This window comes from Siniperca chuatsi, linkage group LG12 (assembly GCF_020085105.1).
Source record: "Siniperca chuatsi isolate FFG_IHB_CAS linkage group LG12, ASM2008510v1, whole genome shotgun sequence".
In the NCBI taxonomy this organism is placed as follows: domain Eukaryota; kingdom Metazoa; phylum Chordata; class Actinopteri; order Centrarchiformes; family Sinipercidae; genus Siniperca; species Siniperca chuatsi.
Window position 1 is genome coordinate 23,711,025 of NC_058053.1, and position 24,012 is coordinate 23,735,036.

General features: G+C 38.7%; 1 protein-coding gene across 1 annotated transcript in view; it reads right to left on the minus strand.

Moving 5' to 3' along the window:
* xpo4 (exportin 4) overlaps nt 1-24,012 on the minus strand; it is a 62,524-nt gene that overhangs the window by 3,635 nt on the left and 34,877 nt on the right. Inside the window, exons 9-23 of the mRNA XM_044216986.1 lie at nt 16,496-16,670; nt 15,494-15,670; nt 14,979-15,121; nt 14,495-14,640; nt 12,619-12,796; nt 8,243-8,402; nt 7,880-8,049; nt 6,911-7,085; nt 4,619-4,825; nt 4,228-4,314; nt 2,878-3,058; nt 2,634-2,755; nt 2,369-2,499; nt 1,372-1,489; nt 671-763 (exon numbers count right to left, since the gene is read on the minus strand). Coding sequence (XP_044072921.1) covers nt 671-763; nt 1,372-1,489; nt 2,369-2,499; nt 2,634-2,755; nt 2,878-3,058; nt 4,228-4,314; nt 4,619-4,825; nt 6,911-7,085; nt 7,880-8,049; nt 8,243-8,402; nt 12,619-12,796; nt 14,495-14,640; nt 14,979-15,121; nt 15,494-15,670; nt 16,496-16,670 — 2,263 coding nt within the window. The remainder of the gene's footprint in view (nt 1-670; nt 764-1,371; nt 1,490-2,368; nt 2,500-2,633; nt 2,756-2,877; nt 3,059-4,227; nt 4,315-4,618; nt 4,826-6,910; nt 7,086-7,879; nt 8,050-8,242; nt 8,403-12,618; nt 12,797-14,494; nt 14,641-14,978; nt 15,122-15,493; nt 15,671-16,495; nt 16,671-24,012) is intronic.

The following is a 24,012-nucleotide window of genomic DNA, read 5'->3' on the forward strand; positions in this document are numbered from 1 at the left end:
AAAGTTCCGCACTCCTGCTTTAAATATATTTGCATGACAATTTTCCACAGTATGCCCGTTTGATTCATAAAAATACTCTGGAGAAACAAGTTGTGTTTGATCTCAAACAAGCTTAAATCCTTTCAAAGTTGTATAAGCTATTTGCCTTCTAAACAGGATGTTTAGTCATATTTAAACCTGGACCACTAATAGAAGGACGACTTCTCTTGTGAAGACATTCAACATATATCTTTTTGGTTGTCTTCACAGTTGCTGATTGCAACAATATATCAAGCAGGAAACTTTGTCTGTTGTCTATTCTGCGTTTTACCAACAACTACCTGATACTGGGTTTCAGCCCAAGGTACAATAATTGTGGATTTTACCAGAGGACAACTTTATAAATGAGGCCTGCTTACAGGAGAAATCACATCACAACTGCACAAAAGCTCAGACCATCAAAAAGAAAACGTTCAATCATCTTAAAAGCCTTCAGGTGATTTTGCAAAGCAACAAACCGACCAATTGTTCAGTGAACACTATCCAGCTTTCTATGAGCTGATATCTCAACTTTCAAACCTTGTTAGTGATGTTATTTGTATTATATTTTTTATTGTGAGCCGGCACTGACCCACAGGTTGAACCACTGGAGCATCCTGGTACTGACAGGTGACAGGTGTTATTTACTCACCTGGTGCAGGCACACGAGTGTGTAGAGGGCTTCTCCTGCTGCCACCGTCATCTCTGTGTTGTGTTTTTGCAGGACCAGCATGTCAAACACCAACTGGAACCACAGACGATGGTGTGAAAAGGAACATTTATTATAAAGCAAAAGTGTACATCCAAATTAGTTTTGCAAGAGCGTGGATTCAACAGTTCAACAGCACGTAGCATCAACAAATAACTCCTGATGTTTCGACATTTTGGCAAATACGCTTATGTTCTTTCTTGCCGAGAGTTAGATGAGATACCACTCTAATGTCTGTAAGGTTAATATGAATCTACAGCCAGCAGCTTGTTAGCTTAGCTTAGCACAAAGACTGGAAACAGAAAGAAACAGCTAGCCTAGCTCTACCAGGACCTTAACGCAATATACATTTGTTTTTTTAACTGTACAAAAACTTAAGTGTAAAACTGCTATGTTGTAGTTGGGAACTATGTGCCAAACTACTTGGACTTCTTGGAAAGAGAATAAGCATACGTATGTTGTTTTCTCAGGGTAAAATGTGCTTACAAATCTGTCGTTTTAAATATTTAAACTCACCTGCTCAATTGTGACTCTCTCTTTAATCTGTGTTGTGTTTTGTATGTCTTGTTTCGGCAAATTTGATCATTACATTTACAGGTTTTATTGTGGTGAAAATGCAGCCCAGCCAGGTGTGTGTGCTATACCTTGAGGAAGTGACGGGTGGCGACGAAGAGAGGCGTGTCCTTCTCCTGGTTTTTAGCGCACTGCTCAGCCAGAGGAGACAAAGCCTCCAAACACAGCTGGCTGATCTCTGAACTCATCCTGAACACAGACGTTAAGGAGCAGAAACAACATAACAATTAGCTCTTTTTCTGTCGAGGGGCTCATCCACAGCTGCGCTGGGCAAATTGGCAGCTCCAGAAGGAAGCAAGAGGCAATACGTGACTAATCTGAACGCTGATGACCCGAAATCGAGTAAATTATTATCAGTAGGTAAAACTCTTCTCTACGGCAGACACATTTAAGATTCAGGCTATTAAACAATATCTGTATGAAAAATGTATCTTTTCCACATCTTGTGGTAAAAGCAGGACTCACTGTCACCAAACTTCACTGAAAAGTCCAAGCACCTGCAACTTTACAGTGTGAAATAACTTTTTTGAAGCAAACGTCTCTACTAAATAGACGCTTCTAGTTCTAAACCAACCCAAAAATAATGTGAGAGGTGTAACGCAAACTGTGATTGAACATGGCGATTTTCATTTTGACTCTTTACTTGAAACAAAGCTCCTAGGACTGGGGATGGTTTGAAATTTTGCCGATACAATACCTGAGTTTCGGTACAAATACCTTACTATGGGAAATATAACTATTACTACTACCCTTTTTTCCCCATTTAACAAAAGAAGACAAAGTTCCCAAATATTAAATGTTCTCTAAACAAGCAGCAGTAGAAGAAGAAAAATGGTAAAATTAACCTGAAACGGTCTGATCAGAGATAAGAAAAAGAAGAACATGAATCTCAATCACTTTCGGTACTTGACAGTTTGTGCTATGGGCACATTTCTGTCAGTACCAAAAAAAAAAAAAGCATTGAGGCTCAATTAAAAGCCACTAAACAAGAGCATCAATTGGCTCTAATAGATCAATCATAAACCAATACAGCAGACACACACATCCACAAACACAGTGGGAGGATACGAGGTCATTCCCAGCTCCAGGGAGAACATGAGGCTTTTGAAGAGGTCTTCAGGCAGCTGTGGGATCTTTTCTGGAAAGATCTCACAGATGAAGGTGATGAGCTTGTAGTACTGGTTACACAGAGAGGGGAACTGGAAAACAACAAGATCAGCATGAGCTCATAGAACACGTCATCGTAACAGATCCAGCCCGATGGGGGACACTGAAAGGAAATGTGTAGCCTGGATCGTAGATGAAACACTAAAAAACATCCATGTAGTTTTACCTTGAGCAGGTCCTGAGACATGAGTGGAAGAACAATGTTGACACCATAGAGAACCACATCTGCGGCTGATACTGTCCGATTGGACGCCGGTGTTCCCTGGTCTTGGTTTCGAAACACCTCGTCTAGAACACAGAAAAACTGAATCTCAAGCAACTGAGGCAATATGAACAAGGCTAAGGACTCTAATTGGCTGTGGATTTCTCCTCTTTACATTGATATTTAAAGACACATCCAGCCAACTGACCGGTGTCGCTGAAGTCGATGAACTCTTTGGAGAGCAGGTTTGTGAGCAGCTCCATGATGAGCAGCAGGTCCTGGTACTGGTCCTCCTCAGCTGTGGCATCGTTTCGCTTCCTGCTCTGGTTGTTTTTGGAGTAGACCTGCAGCAGCGTCAGACATACCTCATACAGCTTCATGGACTTGGTCTGGATGAGGAGAGAGGAGACAGTAGTGACAGTTAACATCTTATTCTATAGCTACATGGACCTGAAGCTACAAAGAGTTCCCACAAAATTCACGTGTTTTGGGACCAAAATGGCTAGACCTCCTGGGTTTTATTATTATTTTTTTTTAGGGTAGACAGTCTGTTCCCTACCATAGTTGGACTGAAATGCATCACATATTTTCTTGATTAGTACATGAAAGATCTGGTATATTCTAGTAGTTGACTTATTTGTAAAATTCCTTAATCCATTTTCCAGGCGTCCTCGGAGAACTGATAAAAGCTTCTAGTCTGATACACAGCTTCCTAATGATATTCTAAAAAGCCATGACTAGTTTGCCCCCTACATTAGTCTAAGTGCGTCTCACACCCCATCTTTCCTTTTCTGTTTCCTTCAAGCATACGTCTTTTCTTTCCCATCAACGAGGAACCACCTGAGGAAAACTGTGCCTTTATCTTCAGCTAAACCTGAGGCCAGACTATTACTATTATCTTACACAAGAAACAGACAAAACGTAACAAAAAAAAAGATCAGAGGTGCACGTTAAAGCATGTAAAATTTGTCAATGCAAAGCCACCCAAATTGCTTGTATCAATATACAAATGTTTCATTAATTATAATCTTATTCAGCCAAAGTCAAAGATGAATTTCAGTTCAGTGTCTTTACTGAGAAGAAAACTGACTGATGAATATCTGTTGATAAATATTAAACTGTTACTGATTTGATTCAGCCATCTTTTTTTTGTAAATCTCTCAACTAGTATCTGCACATTCAAATCTGTGCAAAAATCTTATTTAATAAGCAAGCTTTTGGTCAGAGTGTGGATGTTTTTTTCATTGAGTTTTGTAGTCTATATCTCCAGCACCTCAGCTAAGTCTGATACCGAGCGTGCAGTGTTTTTTTCTCTATTTTTTTATCTCACAACTAGTGACAGAACATCCCACAGGAAGCAGATCATCACATGTGTGAAAAACCTTCATCAGCTACGAGTTAAACACTGGCAGCTTTTGTACAGACTGTACAGTTATGTGCAGTTACAGTACCAGCTGCTCAGGCAAGCAGCAAATCATTACCTGCAAAATACTTTTAACTTAAAACATTATTATCTGCAGGTAAAACAGTGGAAGCACATTTAAGATGTGTCACTTACCTCTCCCAGGTAACAGATCTGCTTGTGAGCCACTTCCACAAAAACCTCAATGATGAGGTTGATCGTCTCAGGCGTGTTGCTGTAGACCTGAGTAACAAAAGCAAAAGTCAGATGAATGTCATCTAGATAGTTACAGAATCTTTCATCACAAACATTTACACACTGACTAACGTTTCAAGGCTTCTTCTTAATTTTACTGTGCAAACATATTGGAAGATTCCTTTGAACTGAGTTTTGTTGGCTTGTCTTTTGAGTTAAGTGCTATATATCAGTTCAGGTCTGTCAATTCAATGGCCCCATTTGACATGTGTGGATCTAACCTTATTGCCGTACTCTAAGCTTACACAGGAACAACAACTGACTTCGATTCACCTACCCAACCTGCTCTTACCTCCATGAGACCGATGCAACTGGACAGGAAGTCCATAAGAAAAGAGAAGAGCGAGGCCACGTTGTCGATCTGCGTCGCCTCTGCGATGCCGCACAGCGCCTCTAACGTAGCGACAATCTCCTTTTTGACAGCTTCCTCCTGGCTGATCTGAGCAAAGTTCTCTTGGTTGATGAGGTTGAGGAAACGCTGCTGGAGAGGGTGAAGCACCTGGACGGACAGACGGGAGGAGAGAAACAGGGAGTCTTAGGTTCATTTACGAATCAAAATGGACTCTTGCCTCGACAAATGTCTGTAAGGTGCTCAGATAGGACAAACTGTATGTTATCCTAACCTACGGTCTTCATGTCGCCAAACATTTTGAAGTAGCCTGTAGAAATGTCAGTGGCTATGTTCACTTTATTTTAAAGTTAATTAACACATTTAATGCGACTATTTTAGGTTTTTAATTGCTGTGGGTTTTTTTTTCTTTTGGCAAGTCATTTTAAGAGGCGGTTTTTAATATTCAGTCTACAGTCTTCGGGCTAGACCTGCAGCAAAACAGACTGGAACTTCTGACTGGTGTTAGCCTCAAACTGAGTTATCTGAACATCAGTTATGACATGTGTGTCAAACTAAATCTGAGTTGCTTGAGTAAACAGGATAAAAGTGATTTCTCGGTGCATGTGAGGAAAGAGGAGGCATGTAGAGATGTAACAAAGGAGTTGTTTGATCAGTTGTTGGGTCCATCTCCCCTCTTCCTCCTCCAACAGGGCCATCCAAGTTCAGGAAAAAGCAGCTGCAGGAGCCAACAGCTGCCGTCTCGCTCGTACACCCCCCATAATTACTCTGGAGTCATTGTGGCTTTGCACCCCCATTTACTACTGTCAGCCTATTAAGACAAAGGCCTCCAGGATCAAGAAAAGGATCATGTTATACACACGGGAGAAAGACTCCATGGGGGAATATTATCGACTACATCCATCACTCCTCCTCCTCGGATCTGACTGCAGTCTGCAGAGCTCTATAACTCTGAAGAGGACAAACTAGTTTTGCAGGATGTTCCACTTTAAAAGGATAACTTCATTTAACTACAGCTCTTATTTTAGTTTTGGTCATCTTTTTTATCAGTTACAATAACATTGCACTCACTAAAGTAATGGCTGAGATCTAGGAACGCAGCGCCATTGCTACAATAAGGTCCAACGGGGCAAGACAAGGAGAAGTCAGATGATGTAAACAGACTAGATTATCTAAACCACTTCATTTAGAAGCACAACTGAAAGTGAGTGTACCTGAAATGTTGGTAATAATCCTTCATTGCACAGCAAAACTGTGTTGTTTACAACAAACAGTTTGGGTGACAATTTTACTGCTTTTCTCTTCCAAATAAGTTTGACTAACCTGGAGATTTGTTTACAACCTGTCTGGACGACTCACTGTTCATGTTTCTGGCCCCTTTAGTGATGTTGCAGCTTTCCCAGATCTTTAGCTCACTGAGTACAATATTTTTAGTACAAAGAGAACAGACCATTTAAAAGTACAAAAATACGTCCCAAATTGTAATAAATCAGAATAGTATTTTAAAACACAGCTACAGAAAACAGTCTGGACATTTTAGTTGTTCTTGTAATTCTTCTGCTCTGTTTATAGAGTTTAATACATCATTTACAGGCCTTATGTTTGCCAGAATTTTACAGCTGCTGAGTAGGTGTGATGGGTCTCCATGCCATAAACAGCTGCTAACACAGAGAATGGAATTAGTCTGGTTTCACAAAATAATTTACAGCCCCATGATGCTTCCCGCCTTGTACCTCTTACTAAGCCCAGTGTTATTGCTAAGTGTCACTGTCGTTTCAATCGATTTTTTAGACTTTATTTTTGGGGCATATTTGTCTGCATTAGATATTTTAGACTGGAAGAGAGACACATAGTTTTTAAGTACTTACTGTCTTTATTATTTACTTTAATCATTTTATGTGTGTATTTATTACGGGCTTGTTATAAGGGTATTTTCTTTATTGATAAATGAATTAGTGATTAGAGCCGAAGCTGACATCTTAAAATTTCTTTTTTTGTCTGACCCCAAAAAACACCAAACATATTAGACTTACAATGACATACACTCAGAAAAGCATCAAATTCTCACATTTGAAAAGCTAGAACCACAGAGAAGTAATTTTCTCTTGGTAAATGACTTATAAAGATGATAAAAACTGTCAATTAATTTTCTGCCAATCATACATGTATTTGATTAATCAACTAATCATTTGAGCTCTTATTTTTTTTTACGGTACACCGTCATACACACATTACCTCGGCCCAGTATTGCTGTTTGGTGTCAGAGTCCATGTGTGCGAAGCCCCCCAGGACCAGCGCTTTCATCAGAGACCTCTGCACGGAGCTGGACAGCAGGTGGAGGGGAGGGCTGCGGCTGGCAAACTGCTTCGCCAGGTTCCACCAGCTCTCACACTGCACCACGATATTCGCCCTGAGCAGACAGGGAGGCAGAGTATCTGTTAGTCTGTGGTGTGGTAGGATCGGATGTGACCCCCAGCAATCTGCAAAAACATCTATACTTATAGATGATATTACCCAAAAGGCATCAGAACACTTGTTCCAAACCTTTTTGACCATGACCACTTTTAACAAAGAAATCTTCGTTACAATCCGCATATTGCTGTTGTCCTCTGACAACTTTCTCAATCTAATTTGGTTGATTTCCATGTTTCCTTCTTGAGTGAAAGACGTTTCTCAAAACATTCTGACCACTCTCCTAATTTAACAGAGTGCATTTTCATTTACCAGAAAACAAACTTGTTTTTCCTAGCTCATGAAAAGTTGACATTTTAGTGACAAAAAGTTTTCATCCAACAGTTACAAGAGGTCAATGATTTCCCTTTTTAAATTGTTCTATATAATATCAAAGCAAGCCAAGAGGCTTAAAACAATTCAGTATATTTGAAAAAACAAACAAAAATGCCATTGGTTGCATTATAGGAAAAGTATTACGCAATACAAGTCAGGATATATCGGTCTCAGGATTATTCTTTTGGTCAGAAAAAATGCCCATCACAATTTCGCAAAGCGACATCTTCTAATGTCTTTTTTATCCAACCAACAATCCAAAACCCAAAGATATTCAGTTTACAATCATAAGTCTAAGGAAACCAGAAAATATTCATATTTGAGTTGCTAGCACCAGAGAATTTTGGCAAGTATCAAAACAGATGCCAATAAATTTTCTGCGAAATCGACTAATTGTTGCAGCCCTACATCACTGACCTCTCCCTCTTCTCCACCAGCGTCACCAGCAGCTCCACGGTGTCGTTTGCCAGCTCAGCCTCTGAGCTCCACACAGACAGGTTGTTGATCACCTTCTCCAGAAGATATCCCACAATCCACTGGGCTCCCTCAGTGTCTGCACCAAACGCTGTGCTCAGGGGGATGCTGATCTGAGGAGAGACAGGAAAACATCTGGTTTATTGCTATTATGGAGAAAAGATATTACAAGGACATACTGCAGTGTGCGATATATCTTCACACGTGCCATCACTGCTGACAGTGATGGCACGTGTGAAGATTTTTATATGTTTTATGTTATGTAGAGGTATGTCAGCTATGGGGGAACACGAGAGAGTCTTATACCTGCTCGTAGAGCTTCTCGTCCATCAGCAGGTACGTCTTGGCCCATCGTCTGAGGAACCACATGATGTCCTTTCCCATCTGTGGGCTCAGCAGCCCTGTCAGACTCGCTCTGGTTGCCCTGGACTCAACCTCTGACGTCCGCAACACCGCTGACAGCAACCTGTGACAGAAGAATATCAAAGAGAGTAGTTGGATTTAAAGTTGAAATATGGCAAGGAGGAACATGGCAAAAGAAGACGACATGACAGATGAAGAGGATAGAAGGCAAAACAAGTAGGAAAATGAAAGGTTAGGGGACAAGATAAAACGATGCAAAGGCATGAGAACAGGGGGGTAGTAGTTGAGAAGAGAAGGTCAAAAAATTAAGACTGAAATAGATTAGATGATACAAACAAGGTCATGACAAGACAAGAAGCTCAGCAGAGAGACAACAGTATAAAAGCAGCTGGGAGCAGCTTTTTATTCATGAGTGAACAATAATTTTACATCATTTTGGCCTTGACATCACAATGTAGGCAACAGTAAAGCTACATTTATAGTTTCTGCATCTGTGTGGCCGCAATGGTGAGCGTAATATAAGTTTCATCTTCATCGTCCGGTGGCAGCCCGAAAAAAGTACAATGCCGACAGACGTGTGATCATGTAATTTTCTGTAATCCTCCCATACAGATACATTATATTAATTTAGCTGGCGCTTTTATCCAAAGTGACTCACAATAAGAGCATTCAAACATGTGGATACAACCCAAGAACAGCAAGAATCATGCAAAAAACATCAACTTCATCAAATATGCTGAACTGCTTCAAGTGTTAGTGCTACAGACACCCACCCACGTCTGTTTTTGGACTACTTTCATGCCTTTATGTGGCAAATAAAGCCCACCATGGAGTATTATACAAGCCATATCACTGCTTGATTGAAAAAGAAAACTAGCAAAGATCCCATTTTCATGAATAATCTTAGAAGATTTTTTTTTGTTGCATATATGTATTTATTTATGTATTCTAAAATGTCTTGTAGGCCTTGATAAATTAATGGAAAACACACGTCTCTTAGTTTTTTGTTTTTTTATTATTAACTCGTGCCGGCTGCCATTGTTTTGTCATCATTGTATTGTGTATATGTTTTTTGTACTGTACGTCATGTAATCATGGTCTTGGGTGAATAAAATCTCAAATCTGAATCTGAACTCTGGATAAATTGCAGCTGCCGCAGGTGCAAATGAAGAGGGGCTGGTTCAAAACAATGACGCCATGTCAGTAATTATGGCTTTAGTCAAGATAATATAGAACAATGAATATTTAATCAGAGGTGCACTGCGAGGATGAGACCTTTGTGGTGTAATTAATAAAATAAAGTTTCGGTTGTTGTTACGGAGGGAAATGTGACAGTTAATTCTGATATTGATTTCAGGTCAAATCATCCACCCCTACAACTAAATGATCAAACCTTAGTAGATAGTCATCTTGATGCCCTTTGTGTGTGTGGAAGAGTGGGCCTCACAAAGTCAAGTGTGCACACACACACACACACACACACACACAAACTATAAAGGACAGAGAGACAGAGGGCTTAAAGCAGCTTATGTCGAGGACAGTGCACAGTTCACATTGTTTGCAGAAAACAAAACCACGTTGACATTTACGGGGCCGGGGTTGGCCGCTCGCTAGTAGGAAACCTGATGCCATCGCCCACTCGTCTCTGCAATCCTCTGCCATTGCTGTCATCCCACACACACACACACACACGCACACACACACACCTCGACATAATGAACAATCTAGAAAACACAGGGGCTCAATGACCTTCAACAGACAATGTCAATGGCTGCTGTGACTATCTATTGTCGTCACTGTGATTATCTGTACACACACACACACAGACACACACGCCTGCGTGCACACACATACACTCAAACAGACAAGCATCCAGTGTAACAACAGCCCTGAACCGCACAAGGTTTTTAACAGCACAGTCACATACTGTCGGGCTGCACAATTAATTGTTGTTAAAAAATTACTCCTATCTGATAACAGCAGCTAGATACGCTTTGCATCCCAGAGTCCATTTTATTATATGTTGGTGTATTTTTTAGAGCCATCACTTTGTACTGATGTTCAACAACCACAGAGAGAGAAACCCATGGTGCACGAGAACAATTTCTAAACCCGCAGAAACAGACCACAATGCAATGCAGGAACAAGAGAAGTTGTGTTTTAAAGGAAGGTGCCACAATCAGAAACACACATTTCTGCTCTTACAGAAAGTGCTGGCTGAAAACTATTTTTAAACGTTGGAAATGTCATGGGCAAATAATCATTCAATGACTTTTATTAATCAGCAACACCTTTGACTGCACTGCGGATACATTTTTATAATTTTGAGCTGTAGTTTTTCAACAGCAACAGCAAATGCCATGTCCATTTCAGTGCTGATAACTGAAACCTTGTTTGGCAATTGAAATGTAGCCTCTGATTCCAACTAGTGATTATTTTCATTACTGATTAATCTTATTTTTCTTTGATTAACTGATTAATCATTTAATCTATAAAATGTCAGTCACATTTTTCCAGAGCCCAAGCTGACATGTTTTGTCTGGCCAACAATCCAAAACCGAAATATATTTAATTTACAATGATATAACAAGTAATCAGCATTGATAAACAAGGTTGATGATTTATGGATTATAAAAATTGTCAAATACTTTTCTGTCAGATGCTTAACTGACTAACTGAATGTAAGAATGTGTGAATGTGTGTGACTGTAGCTGTGTTCAGAGGCTGACATACACATAAATCCACATGAAACAGGTCAACATGGCCTCATTTTAATCAACAGAAAATTAATCTACCACAATTTTGATAACTGATTATAATTGTTTAAGTAATTCATCAAGCAAAATGCAATTTGAGGGGGTCACCTTAGGCTCTGGAAAATTGTGATGGACATTTTTCACTACTTTCTGACATTTTATAAACTAAACAACTGATTGAATCAAACAAAATAACCAACAGATTAATCGATAATGAAAATAATCACTTTTTGCAGTTGTACTTTGAAATGTTTGACTTTACGAGCTCATGAAGAATGCCAAATTCCACTTTAATTTTTGGTCCGTGAGGTTAGGGTAGAGGAAGCTCAGGCTCTGAAGGACACACCTCCATGTGTCTCATCCTTACACAGTTTGTGTGAAAGTGAGCCCATGTTTTGGGTCACCCCAGTGACAGTTTTATAAACCACAGAGGGTCATTGTTACTGTGTTTTACTGGCTGCACATTCAGATGGTGTTTGAGTGTGAATGTGAAGGAACTAACCCAGCTTCAGCTTTATAGGACAATAACTGTGACAACACTTAAAAGTCCAACTAGCCTCAGACAGCGAGGAAGTCTATTCTGGGCCAGTTTTATTGGGGTCTGGCTGGTAAAGTGAGATGAACTGTACAACATCCAAGGACTGCTTGACACAAAGAAGTGCCATCTCTTCCAATACAACAATTTGACAGCAGTTTGTCTGGTATTTGAGTCAGCTTTATTATGTCAGAAACACATTTCAAACCTACTCTGCATACTGTTTTTCACAGATGCTTTGCTTAACATTCCTTCTGTTACACAAATTCAAACCGGAGACCTTCACAGTCTTTTTTTTATGTTGATGAAGCAGCTATTGTATGTCAGAGCAAGTGAGGCTCAAATTCCTCTTCCATCTTATCTACACATATTTTCTTATTTAGTCTGAAGATTCAATTGGTCGACTTTCCAGTTGTAAATGCCGGATGCCAGTAAGACTCATGTCGGACAACTTTTCAGTAGTTTCAGTCCCTACGAAGCCTTCAAACCCAACAAAGGATAAAAACATTACTTACAAGCTCATGAACCCTTAGTTACCAGACAGAGCAAAAGAAACCAACACAGCGCAGCAGCTTTTTTGTACAATGCAAAATACAAAACTTCAAAGTTCTCATAGGTCTTTTAATGGCAAAAGTAAAAGAATAAAAGCCTTAACCTCAATTCCTTGAAATTTGAGACTAAAAGAAGGCTTTTGAAATTTAGGGTTTCTATAGAACACTATTATACTATATTCGCAAATCAATATGCTTCCAATTGCCAAAACGTGAACTAGTTCATATTTATTTTATATTTTATCTACTCTCTCATGTACCTGTTTAGAGTCTTCAGTGCAAAAGTGTTTGTTAGCTTGGCCAACATCACAAGTCAGACGACAAAACAAAAGCATTTCTCAGCACATCTTATACATAAAGCACTGGATTCCTAAGCGGATATTCTTATTTTCTCAGCAGCATCTAAAAGAATGTCCAAGCCACGTGAGCGCTACACAAAATAATCAATTGAAAACGTTATATCAACAGAAACAGTACCTGATGACTGAGTCTGTGCGGTTGCAGCCTGGTATGGACGAGGCCTTCTCCCCCGGTGACCCTAGGATCTGCAGCGTCGTGTTGATGTCCACTTCTGTCGAGTGTTTGATGGAAAACTCCATCACCTCTGAGGGAATCAACGGGGTTTCGCCCTGAGGGTCGTCTGCTAGTAAATACCCTGGAGAGTGCACAGACAGATGCAGATGGTATGTTACAGCCCGTTCACTCTGTTGATTTTTTTTGTTAAAAGTTTTGGGAAAAACCTAAAATATACAATAAAAAAAAATTAAAAAAAGAAGAGTAGATCATCATCATAGTGGGTATCGAGTAGAGCTGAAACAATTAGTTGATTAATAGATTAGTCAATCAACAGAAAATGAATCGATCAATTGTTTTTTTTAAAGCAAAAATGCCCCAAATTGTCTGTTTCCACCTTCTCAATTTTGAATATTATTATAACATAACATTATATATAATATATAACATCATATAACATTTCTTAGTCGTCTATGATGGTAAATTGAATATCTTTGGACTGTTTTTGAGAGGACATTTTTCACAATTTTTTTTAGACATTTTACAGACCAAACAATGAATTGACTAATCAAGTAAATAATTATCAGAATAACTGATAGTGAAAATAATCGTTAGTTGCAGCTCTAGTATCCAGCTTTGCATCAGAATAAAGTACGAAAACATTATTGGTCTTGTCAACATGAACAGGTGCGATATTTCTCAGTGGTGGGGTGTAAAGTCTGTTTTCAAAACGCACAAATGTGCCAGTTTCCATATCTCCTGAACATTAAAAGAATAACAATAATAAAATACAGATTTCATCTTTAAAGACGGCTCCTTTTGGCAGTGGCCCACTCAGCCTAAATAGTTAATGGTGAGGAATCAGCAAAGCTGCTTTAATGCCTACGCCTTTAATGATTCTGAAAATGCTGATTCAAACAATATTGCATTAACACAAACCCACAGAACTGGGTGGAGTTCTGTTCTTCTGTCATATTCACAAATAAAGTCAGTTAAGTGGAATATACTGTACTGGAAAAGTCATTTGTGAACACTATAAAAAAAAAGCCATTTTCTAGTCCATTAGAACATCATACGGCTTTTCATTAACTTTTTCAGTGCCTTCAGTACTTTAAGTGCATTTGTTTTTAAACCATGTGAAACCTTCATGGAAACTGAACCCCCCCACAATGACTTTACAATGCTCTGCAGGAAAACCAAGTCACTCAACCTGAGGTAATACAACATTTATTAAAAGATCTAAAACTTAAACACAGTATAACGTCACACTCTGTCCCCCCCAAATAAATAAATAAATAAACAAGTATATATACATAGTGTATATATGTTTGGACCCTGTTATACTCGACTGCAAGCCTAGTTTAAATTTAGGTTTATAAATAGTGATTTTTTTTTGCGAGAACTGTTTAATTATATTGCTTTTTTCCCCAGTAACTAATAAAGTTATCACTTACTGTAAATATTATTTTACCTGATTGTGTGTATTCTAAAATCAGTCATTTTAATTTACATATTTAAAAAAAATTCTGTACTCAGCTTCTTATACACACAATGAGACACAGGGGTAAATACATGTCACATCTAATCCATGTAGTGAGTGAGATTAAATTAACTGCTAATGAACAATAAAATCCTGAGTATAGAGGCAGGTGTGCAATCAGAAACATTCAAATGCAAAGGGAACATAAGCAAGCAAACAATTACGTCTTCCTCAAAGATGAATGTGCTGAGTCCCAACTCTTCTTGTGTCAATCCAGGAAATTGATTAGGAGATCAGAAAACTGTCCTTTTTTTTTAAAAATTAAAAGACACAAACAAAGTTTTATGTACTGCTGCTGACCTGACACCAGTATGAGCCAGTGGATGTCCTCATAAAGGTCGTCCAGGACTTTGCGGTCCACTGATCCGGGGTCAGATGAGGCCATGAGGTGCTGCTGGGTCCTTTGGAGTTGACCGTGCAGCCGTGTCACCCGGTCCTCCAGCAGGCTGCAGGACGAGGTCACAAGACCAATGTCAACACAAACACAGTTTCTGCCACCTTTTGAACTCCAACAGCCAAGATCACACTAAATCTCTGGTGAATTTTTAATAATGCAAACTGTATATAGATTTTTACAAAAGGTCAAACATACTGAGAGAAAATCAAGCTTTGGAACATAAATTTTTATTGCGCTTTGAGTGAGATGAAATGTCTTAGTCACAAAAACTTTTAAACAATTGTTCTTTCATATTATAGATACAAAAAATGTGAAAATAACTTTATACAAGAATTTAACAAAGTCTGCCTTGAGATATGAAGTACTTGGTGAGTTTAATGCGTTTACCTTGTGAGCAGGGGGATACAGTGGTCAGCGGCCACACGTCCCAGCATGCCGATACTGGACAGCTGGTCAGAGAACATCTCTCTGTCGTCTTCCTGCAGCTCGTTGATCTCTTCCTCTTCATGAGACGATATGCCATTCACTGACTGAGGGGTGGGAAGGTGAGCGGGGTTCAGGGTTTTATGAATTGCAAAGAGAAAGTGTGAAAGAAAAAGGAAGTTAAACACGTCAGGCGGAGGAGGACAGAGAGTGGTCAGCTGAAAACACACTTCAATGTTCTGCATTTACACTAAAACGCCAAAATAAAGAATGCAGAAATATCCTCTATTAGCCATGAGGAGATCCAGTATTATAAGATATGCTGAAATGAATGGAGCCGAGTTCTTCACTTCTATCCTTTAACACCTTTTACAAATCTTTAGGGTCCACTTTCAACTTTTTGAAAATGACTTGCCTTCCTTCAGCAAAATGCACTGTGTGTTTCATTAATAAGAGGTGAAACACAGTAGTAATCTCACCAGGTTCCGGGTGCCGTCAGGCGCAGCCAAATGACACTGGATGTATGAGTTGAAGACCTGGACTGCCGGCTGGACGAAGCAGCCGCGAGGAAAATGCTCCTCGTCCTGGACGAGCGTCAGCCACGACTCCAGCAGCTTGTCGTAGGCCTCCATGTAAACCATGTCGTCTTTATCCAGCTGAGCGAGGACAGTAAGAGCAAATGTATGTTGGCAAAACAATGACAACGATTTTTTATAATGAGACTATTCACATCTCTTGGTTCTGTTGTCTTTAATGACTGAGTGACAAGTGGTGTGATGTCTGTCGTAATGAATTCAGGAAGCTCATCAACACCAATAGCGAGGCCAGTGGTTCCCAATCTTGGGGTTAAGATAAATCTGAGGGGTCACGAGATGATTAACAGAATAGGAAAGCAGAAAAAACATATTCCTGCTACACAAAGTTGTACTTTTTTTTTTAAAGAGAGAAAAAAATATTTTCCTGTAAGCTATGATTTTTTCTTGTGAATTGTTGGATAATTTTACTTTTTCAAGACTGTAAAAAATATTCAAATAAGAAAGAACCAAAAGATCCTGAACACTTAAATCACTTGCAGTCAATTTACTGCAGAAGACTGTCTGAATTGCAAGAACTTTGTAGTAAATAAAACAAGAAAATTATTATTTGGATGAACTGGTGACCAACACTCTCAAGTCAACTTTGCTTCTATTTCAGGAGTCACAAGGAAAAAGGTTGGGAACATTTTATTTGTGATCAGAAGAAAACGGTTAGTTGCTACAATGTTAAAAATGAAGCCACAAATATGACCGATGTTATATTTTCTCCACATATCACAGTATAGTAGTATCTCAGCTCAGCTTGTGATCTGGTTTCAAAAACATCAAAATCAAACACCTCTGGGTTCGTTCTCCAAGATGAACCCTAATTTAACTCACGACGGGACTGAATTCAATGAAGATGATATGATTTTTTTAGAGGCAGATGAAGGCGTTATTACTCACCACCTCCTCTAGGGCGGCACTGCGTCCAAACGAGCAGGTGAGCAGCGTGAGGCAGTTGATGAAGGAGGTGAAGAGGTCGCTGGGCAGTGCCGTTAAAGTACTTCTGGGGAACATGGTGATCAGATTGGAGATGATATTGGAGATGCCCACCGCCTCAGAGTCCTCGATCTCAATCCTGGGAATGGAGATAATAAAATGTGATCTAAAGATAAGATCTGACTGATTCCTGATCCTGATATAAATAAAGATAGCTCCAAATACTTTATGTAGCAGACTTTTTTTTAAAAATCATTACAATGACTGATGCTGTTGGGACAATCAGGGTGAGAAAATACCACCAGCCAAATGAAAACTTAGTACAACGTGTTCTGTAGTTTCTTAACAAAACAGTGATGATGCCTTGTGAATTTTAGAATCCATCTGCCACTGGCATTACATGCAGCGGTAAAAATCAATTTCCTTTTCTTGACAGAAAAGGTTAAGAAAGTCCAAAGTGCTTCTTTTCCATTTTCGATTCAAACCCGTGCTTTGGCCTGAGGAAGGACAGTTTCCACTCTCCAGGGTGAGGTTGAGGCTAAACTGGGGTCACTTTCTAGTTTCCCCGCTGGTGGCTGAGGTTTGGAAACAGGCATGAAAATTGATCCAAAACTCGTGGGCAACTTGACCCTGAGCAGTTTTCCACAGCTGCATCTGAGGTTATTTTTATGGTATTTCTGCTTCATAGTACAGTACACAGAGTACAAGATGACAAGAAGACTGTAATTACACTTCTTGTTTTAAAGAGACTTTTATCATCAGACGATGCCATGAAGCATGAAGTGACAGGTCTGGACATACTAAAATCATATTTTGCTCACATATTGTTGAATTTTAAAACCAGATATAAAAGTGGCTTGTAAACTGAATTCTACACCATGTGGACAAATCTAACCACAGTGCCTGTACAATCATTGTGAAGAGATACTGAAGGAGCACAAGAAGAAGTAATGCAACCATGTTTTTAACACAATTCAAGGCTCAAAATTAACAAAGAGCATTTAATCAGGTGTCAAATGTTGTTTAACAAGACCAACAAACTACAGCCTAATCGCCTTGTTGTTGAAATGTGCTATACAAATAAACTTGCCTTGCCTAGCAGCGGTGCTCTGAGGTAGGCTAAATGCTAATGTCAGCACGCTAACATGCTCACAATGTTTAGCAGGTATTGTTTACAATGTTCATTATTCTAATTTAGCATGTTAGCATGCTAACATTTGCAAATTATCACCAAACAGAAGGTACTGCTGAGGCTGATGGGGATGTCTTTAGTTTTGCAGGTGTTTCTGATTCTGATAAATCAATTTTGACCTGCTGGTGGCGCTTAAGAGGCTTCATCCTCTGTCTGTACAAAATTTTATGGGAATCCATCCAACATGCCAATAAGAATCAAGAACATTCAGACTTCTGGCTGCCCAGTTAACCATCTTAAAATCCCAACTTCCATTAATTTCTCTATGAAATCCTGTTCTGAACAATTCCTCTGTATTTGAAACAAAGTGCTCTGAATTTCTCTGAAATGATGCATCAACAAATGATAGGACTGTGTTACATTACATGACAAAACTGTGAGCAGGCAGAAGGAGCAGAAACAAAAACAAATGTCAAAATTCACTGTGTGAGAGAGATGTAAGAGGAACAAAGTTGGGGGGGCCTCCAAATGAACAATAAAATCGAGAACAAAACAAGTCAGAATCAAGGAAACTGGGCTGGAAAGGCTTGTGTGAAACTTTCTAATTCAAAACATACTTTACAAGCAATGTGTCTCTATAGTTGCAGCACTGCGGGGCAACACCACAAATGTATACAACCACCTAACACATCAGCACAAAATGCATTATCCTATAATTGAGCTATCAAGGCCACAAAAACTACCAGAAAATTGCTCTCTCTGACCACACAAATATCTACAAATGTAACCCCATCGTGCTGTTATAGGCAAAAGAACATTACAGAGGCAATATTATTAATGATCCTTAAAAGTTGTCATATAAAATCCTGACGTCGATTTGTGTGAGTGAGAATTCTCATTTTATCTTTAACTCTACTCATGAGTGCATGCCCCTCCACTCAGCTAGACGCTGAACCAAACACGCTTAAGAGCTTATATGATGCATATACTGCAAACCTGTTCAACAGTCACAGTATCTGCCTCGAGGCATTTTCCAGGGTTTTCTACATTTCTGCTTAGTGAATTAAATAAAAGTGTAAATATGACATGCTACTGACGCTCAAGAGGAAATCCTACTTTAACCGCTCTACAAAAACACCACCCCTAAAGATTTCTGTATATGTGTCTTTTTTGTGTTGCCTTTGCAGCACCAAAATAGCCAAAGTCTTAATCCTGAATTTGTGAACTAACGCACCTCTGCACAGTCAGTCCCAGTTAGAGAGCAACATTGTGTGAGAGAGGCCTAGCTAACCCCTATCAGATGGAGTTAAATTGCGAGCAGAACTGTTCAATCATTGTAGATCGGCCATCCCTCTCCGCATGGTTTTCCGATGAGGCAATTGGAAAAAAGCTCCAAGAATAGGTGATTACAGACAGAGCAGGAGAGGAGGGAAGAGAGAGTGAGTGAGTGAGAGAGTGAGAGAGCGAGCCTGTGAGAGAAAAGAGAGAGAGAGAGACCCCTACTCACTGAGTCATGTGGTCCAACAACAAGCTCGTCTGCACATTCAAGTGTTCGTCTCTTAGTTATTTATACATGTGAGTGTGGCCGCTTGATTCAGACCTGTTTCTATTAAAAACCTCTACTAACCTATTATTTCTATATCACTTTTATTAAACAATTACAGGAAGCAGTTATGGCCGCAACATGATTAAAAAAAACTACAATGAATAGTAAAATATTAAAAGTAGGGCTGGGTATTGAAGCTCACTTTTTTTTGGTACAAATGTGTCTGTAGTACCAAATATCGGAAACAGTCAAGTACCAACAGTTGGCATCGAATGTCTGGTCAGATTTGTACGCTTGTTTACTTATTCTTTGAACAGACAGCTACAGATTTAATTTGGCAATTTTGGACTATTTAATTTAGTGTGGCTGCTTATGTTTTGACAACATTTAACATTTAAGAAATTGTGCTTCTTCTTTTAACTGAAAAATCTGTTTTATTGAAAAACATGTTTTGGTATCTATACCCAAACTCCAGTAAAATTTCAGACCCAAGCCCTAATTTAAATTAATTCAATATATTATATAAATAATTTATATTAGGAATTTATCCTATATAATATACAATAAATTCAATATACTGCATGCACCGAAAGCCAGTTTACAGAGACGTTTTAAGGAGGACAGAGAGATTGCAGAGTAGTTTAAAAAGTTGGGTCATTCAGGCCATGATGACAAAATAGGTCAAATCAATTTCAGGCTTTATGGCTGAACAATAAAACCCTAAATTATATTCTAAGAGCAACTGTAAGCCAGTGGAGGGATAATAAAAATGGGGCTAATGTGTTCTCTTCTCTTAGCTATTGTTAAAAGCCTTGCAGCTGCATTTTGAACTAACTGTAGACACTTTTGTCCTTTTTTTAATGAGTGCAGAACATAATTAAAACAGTCGAGGCAGGTTGAAATAAAAGCCTGAATAACTTTCTGAAGGTCAGTGGGAGTCTGAATTTTTTTTTCCTTAACTGATAAAAGATGAAAAATAATCCCTTCACTTGTTTTTCTGAGTCTTTGTTTAATTTCTGACAGAGGGTTTATTTTTAGTTTGCACAAACCCAATTTCTCATTAACTTCCCCTGTCAAGCTGAGGGGGTTATATCCTCATTGAGCAGGACAAAATGAGACTTCCAACATTTTAATTTCCTCAAAGCGATTTGTTGAAGCAATCAGGCTGCCAGTATCTTCAGGATTGACAGGGAGTTATAGTTGAGTATCAAAAATAAGGTGTGAAAAATAATTTTGTCGAACAGTTTTAACGGCTAAATTGTATTTCAACATTAGCTCCTTTATTTTATTTAGTGCTCTTCCACTAGGGAAAATGTGCTTATTTTCAGTTTAAAAGAGGAAGTCCAATCATCAGAACTCTCCAATAAAAGATCAGGTGTGAATAGAAGTGAGGAACAAGTCTTCATTAAAAACATTCAATCAATGTTGACATTCATAAAGTCACACAGATTCTTCTTTAGTAGAGACTACAGCTGAAATAATTATTTTATAGACCAAGCAATTAATTGTGAAAATAATCGTCAGATTAATCGCTAAAGTAATCGCTAGTTGCAGCCCTAGAAGAGACTCCTTTTTACAACAGAGGAGTGAAAAAACACAGGAACAATTGGGGGAAAGTTCTTGGCTCTGCTGCACTTAGGCATTACTAAAATGAAAGGGGAGAGTGTTTCCCATTTAATTTTTTTATAGCTGGTCTAGGACTCAAACTGGCGACTCTTTCAGTCTAAAATACGGCTTCTCTCTTAACCTTTAGGTAAATGCCGCCTCACCCTGCTGCTAAAAACAGAGCAGTAATCTCTTTTAATGCATCTTCCTGAAGCCCAAAACACACTGATTCCCTGCACCACACACAGGAACAATCAATATGCTCCAAACAGCCACAGGCTCACACAACTCGTAATGTTTCACAAGGTCACACGTTTTATTTCTTCACATGACACCTCTGCTAACAAGCAGGCGATACAAAAATCATGGACTGAGGAGGCCCTGTGGCCACACACCTGCCCACACGAATTCAAACGTAATGCCAGGAAAACCATGTCAGTCATGAATCACCTCGAGTTATAAGTTATAATCTGGTTAACATATAATATTGGTTTCTTGTGGTTTTATTTAACGTAAAAGGTAAACATATAGTCTGTAGGTCACTTTGGTAACGATTCCCTGAAGCAAGACAGTTGAGTGTTAGATTATTTCAGCTGGACAAGTGCTGCATTACCTCTGATTGGAAGCTCTAATTACAGACTCTTGATTCACAAGTCCAAAATGACACCTCTGCAGGATGTGACAGAAAACGGCTTTATAGTGGTAGAAAGGTTGAGAAAAGTATTGAGGAAAATTGCCTTTGAGCTGAGTTTTGGGGGATGAAAACATTTATTTCCTTTGCTCAGAACACCCAGGTTCAGTACTGCTTAGTAAGGGGGTTTTCAGCAAAATAAATTGAGCTGAACACTGGAGTACACAGACAATTTATTCTAGTGGAAACCTATTGCCATTTTGATGCATCTGCTACTTTATGAGTAATGAAGGCGCAGTAATGCTGAAACAAGGGCAATAGCTAACTTTTTTTGGTCAACAGGCCAAAATTCACCACCCACTTTCACAATATCACCAGTCAAATCTATATTTAGATCACAGCTTCAAATCTTCGACCACAAAGGTTAACGAAAGATCTGATTTTATGCCTTCATTTGATACGGACAGCTGAAGAGAGACAGGAAATGGGGGTGGGGGGGTTGACATGCAAACGGCTGCGGGTCGGACTCGAACCTGGGCTTTAGACTTGAATCAGCTCTGGTTTCAACCCATATTCATGTTATATCCGTTTCAGTTTTGGAGTTTCCCACTTTTTTAAAAGAATATCTAGGAAAAAATAATGTTGTGTGGCTTATTTTGTCATTGAGAAAAATAAAAGTGACAAAATAATTGAAATGTAATAGCATTCGTCACAATTACATGTTTAGATGACTACAATTTCTTAAATTTTGTATGTAATTTTCATAAATTTTCTAGGCAATTACTGCAGTTGTGATATCAATATATATATATATATCGTAATACAGTGAATTTTCTGGAAAATCAATTGAAAAATTGTCAATGGATAAAAAGAACCAGATGAGAAACAGATGTCTGTTTTTGGCTACTACAGAAAACCTTCATCACATTGATGCAAAAATCATTTGATTTAATTGATTTGCAACATTGCTCACACTGGTCTAATATAACCAGTATAAAAAGTATAGACAACATATCATCTCACTGAATATATATATAGTCATACCTCCCAACCCTTCCTAATACATAATATTTTTGAAATTACATTTTGTTGTTGATGCCTGATGCTTGTAATTGATATACAGAAATCAAGGATCCAGTTACCAGATGGCTTCGACTCCACTAGAAAGGCCAGGTTATTTAAATAGGAATGTAGTTTTAAAATTATAGTGAGAGTTATGCCACAATTTTCAATAGTACTGAGGTTCATAAAAGCAGCACTTCCAGCTAGAACTGTGAAACAGGCCACATCAGTTTCATCATAAGGGTCAGGCAGCTCTATATTAGATTAAAGGACAAATACTGAACGATTGTAGGATTGATACACTTAAACACACCCACACTCAGTATTTACCAGTGTTTGAGTGGTTGCTAGTTGTGATTTTTTCCACTCTGGTTGTCTCTGTGAGAAGAATAAAGGCATAATTTGATCTACTTTCACATAAATTTGGTTTTAGAGGAAATTGAGAAACATAAGTTCCTGGTTAACTTTAATTATTACTGAACTGGAAGACAAGCTTTTCCCTCTCCAGCCAGTTTCCCATAGAGTGTACAGATGCTATAATCAGAGGCCATTAAAAACACAGACTCAACAAGCAATCCTTCCTGTAAATACAGCAGAAATGGCACAGTATGAGTCACACTCCTGCTGACATTGGCCTCCATCACTTGTTGAGTCTCTGAATTTAAGAAACATGAAATCCTTGAGATACTGGAGGGAGATAAACAGCTACTGAGACTGTAGTCAAGGTAATATAACAGCAACTGTGCTTACTGATCCTGCTTTATGAATGCTACAATATATTCACTTGAAATGGACAGCTGAGCTTTTAGAAAAGCATTAAATTTAGATTAAATGTGCACAAAAGGCAGATACGCAGCCTTTATTACACAATCTACATCTGAGCTGTATCTAAGATTAAAGATAATTTTTGACTAATCTGCTTCTATTCATCTACAACTTATTCTGTGTTATTGGTGTTGTTTTAATAAGGGAAATCAATAAAGGAAAATGCTTTTACATGCATTAACTTCAGTAGTACACCACACTTCAGCAAGCAACTTGATGTGATTTTTATGCCCAAAATGTCTTTATTTTTCAATATATCCCTGCACAATAACATTCATTTCACAAAGGGAAAGCAAATTTATTATAGTGCAGTGGGTGTGTAATAACCTGCATCCCCGGGGGAGCTGCTTTCAATAGGCAGGTTTGAATTAATTCCATCTGTTGTTTCTAAAGCCTCACCTGTCAGTGTAGTGGAAAGTATGTGAAGGTTTTGCAGATTACTTGCCAAATTTTTTCAAAGAAAGCACGAGAAAGATAAATGTGATTGATGAAAACAGTTGAATGACTGCTAGTATCAACTGGAACAAAACTGCTGCTTCAAAAACAATTCAATATTCTCTATTGAGGTTGATTTACATTTAAATCAAGCAGGTCCCTGCTGTGAGCTTTTGGTTCCTTAATTTGGTTTCTTTTGGAATTGTGGATTTTGTCTTTTGTCTCTTCACAGCCAATATGGACAG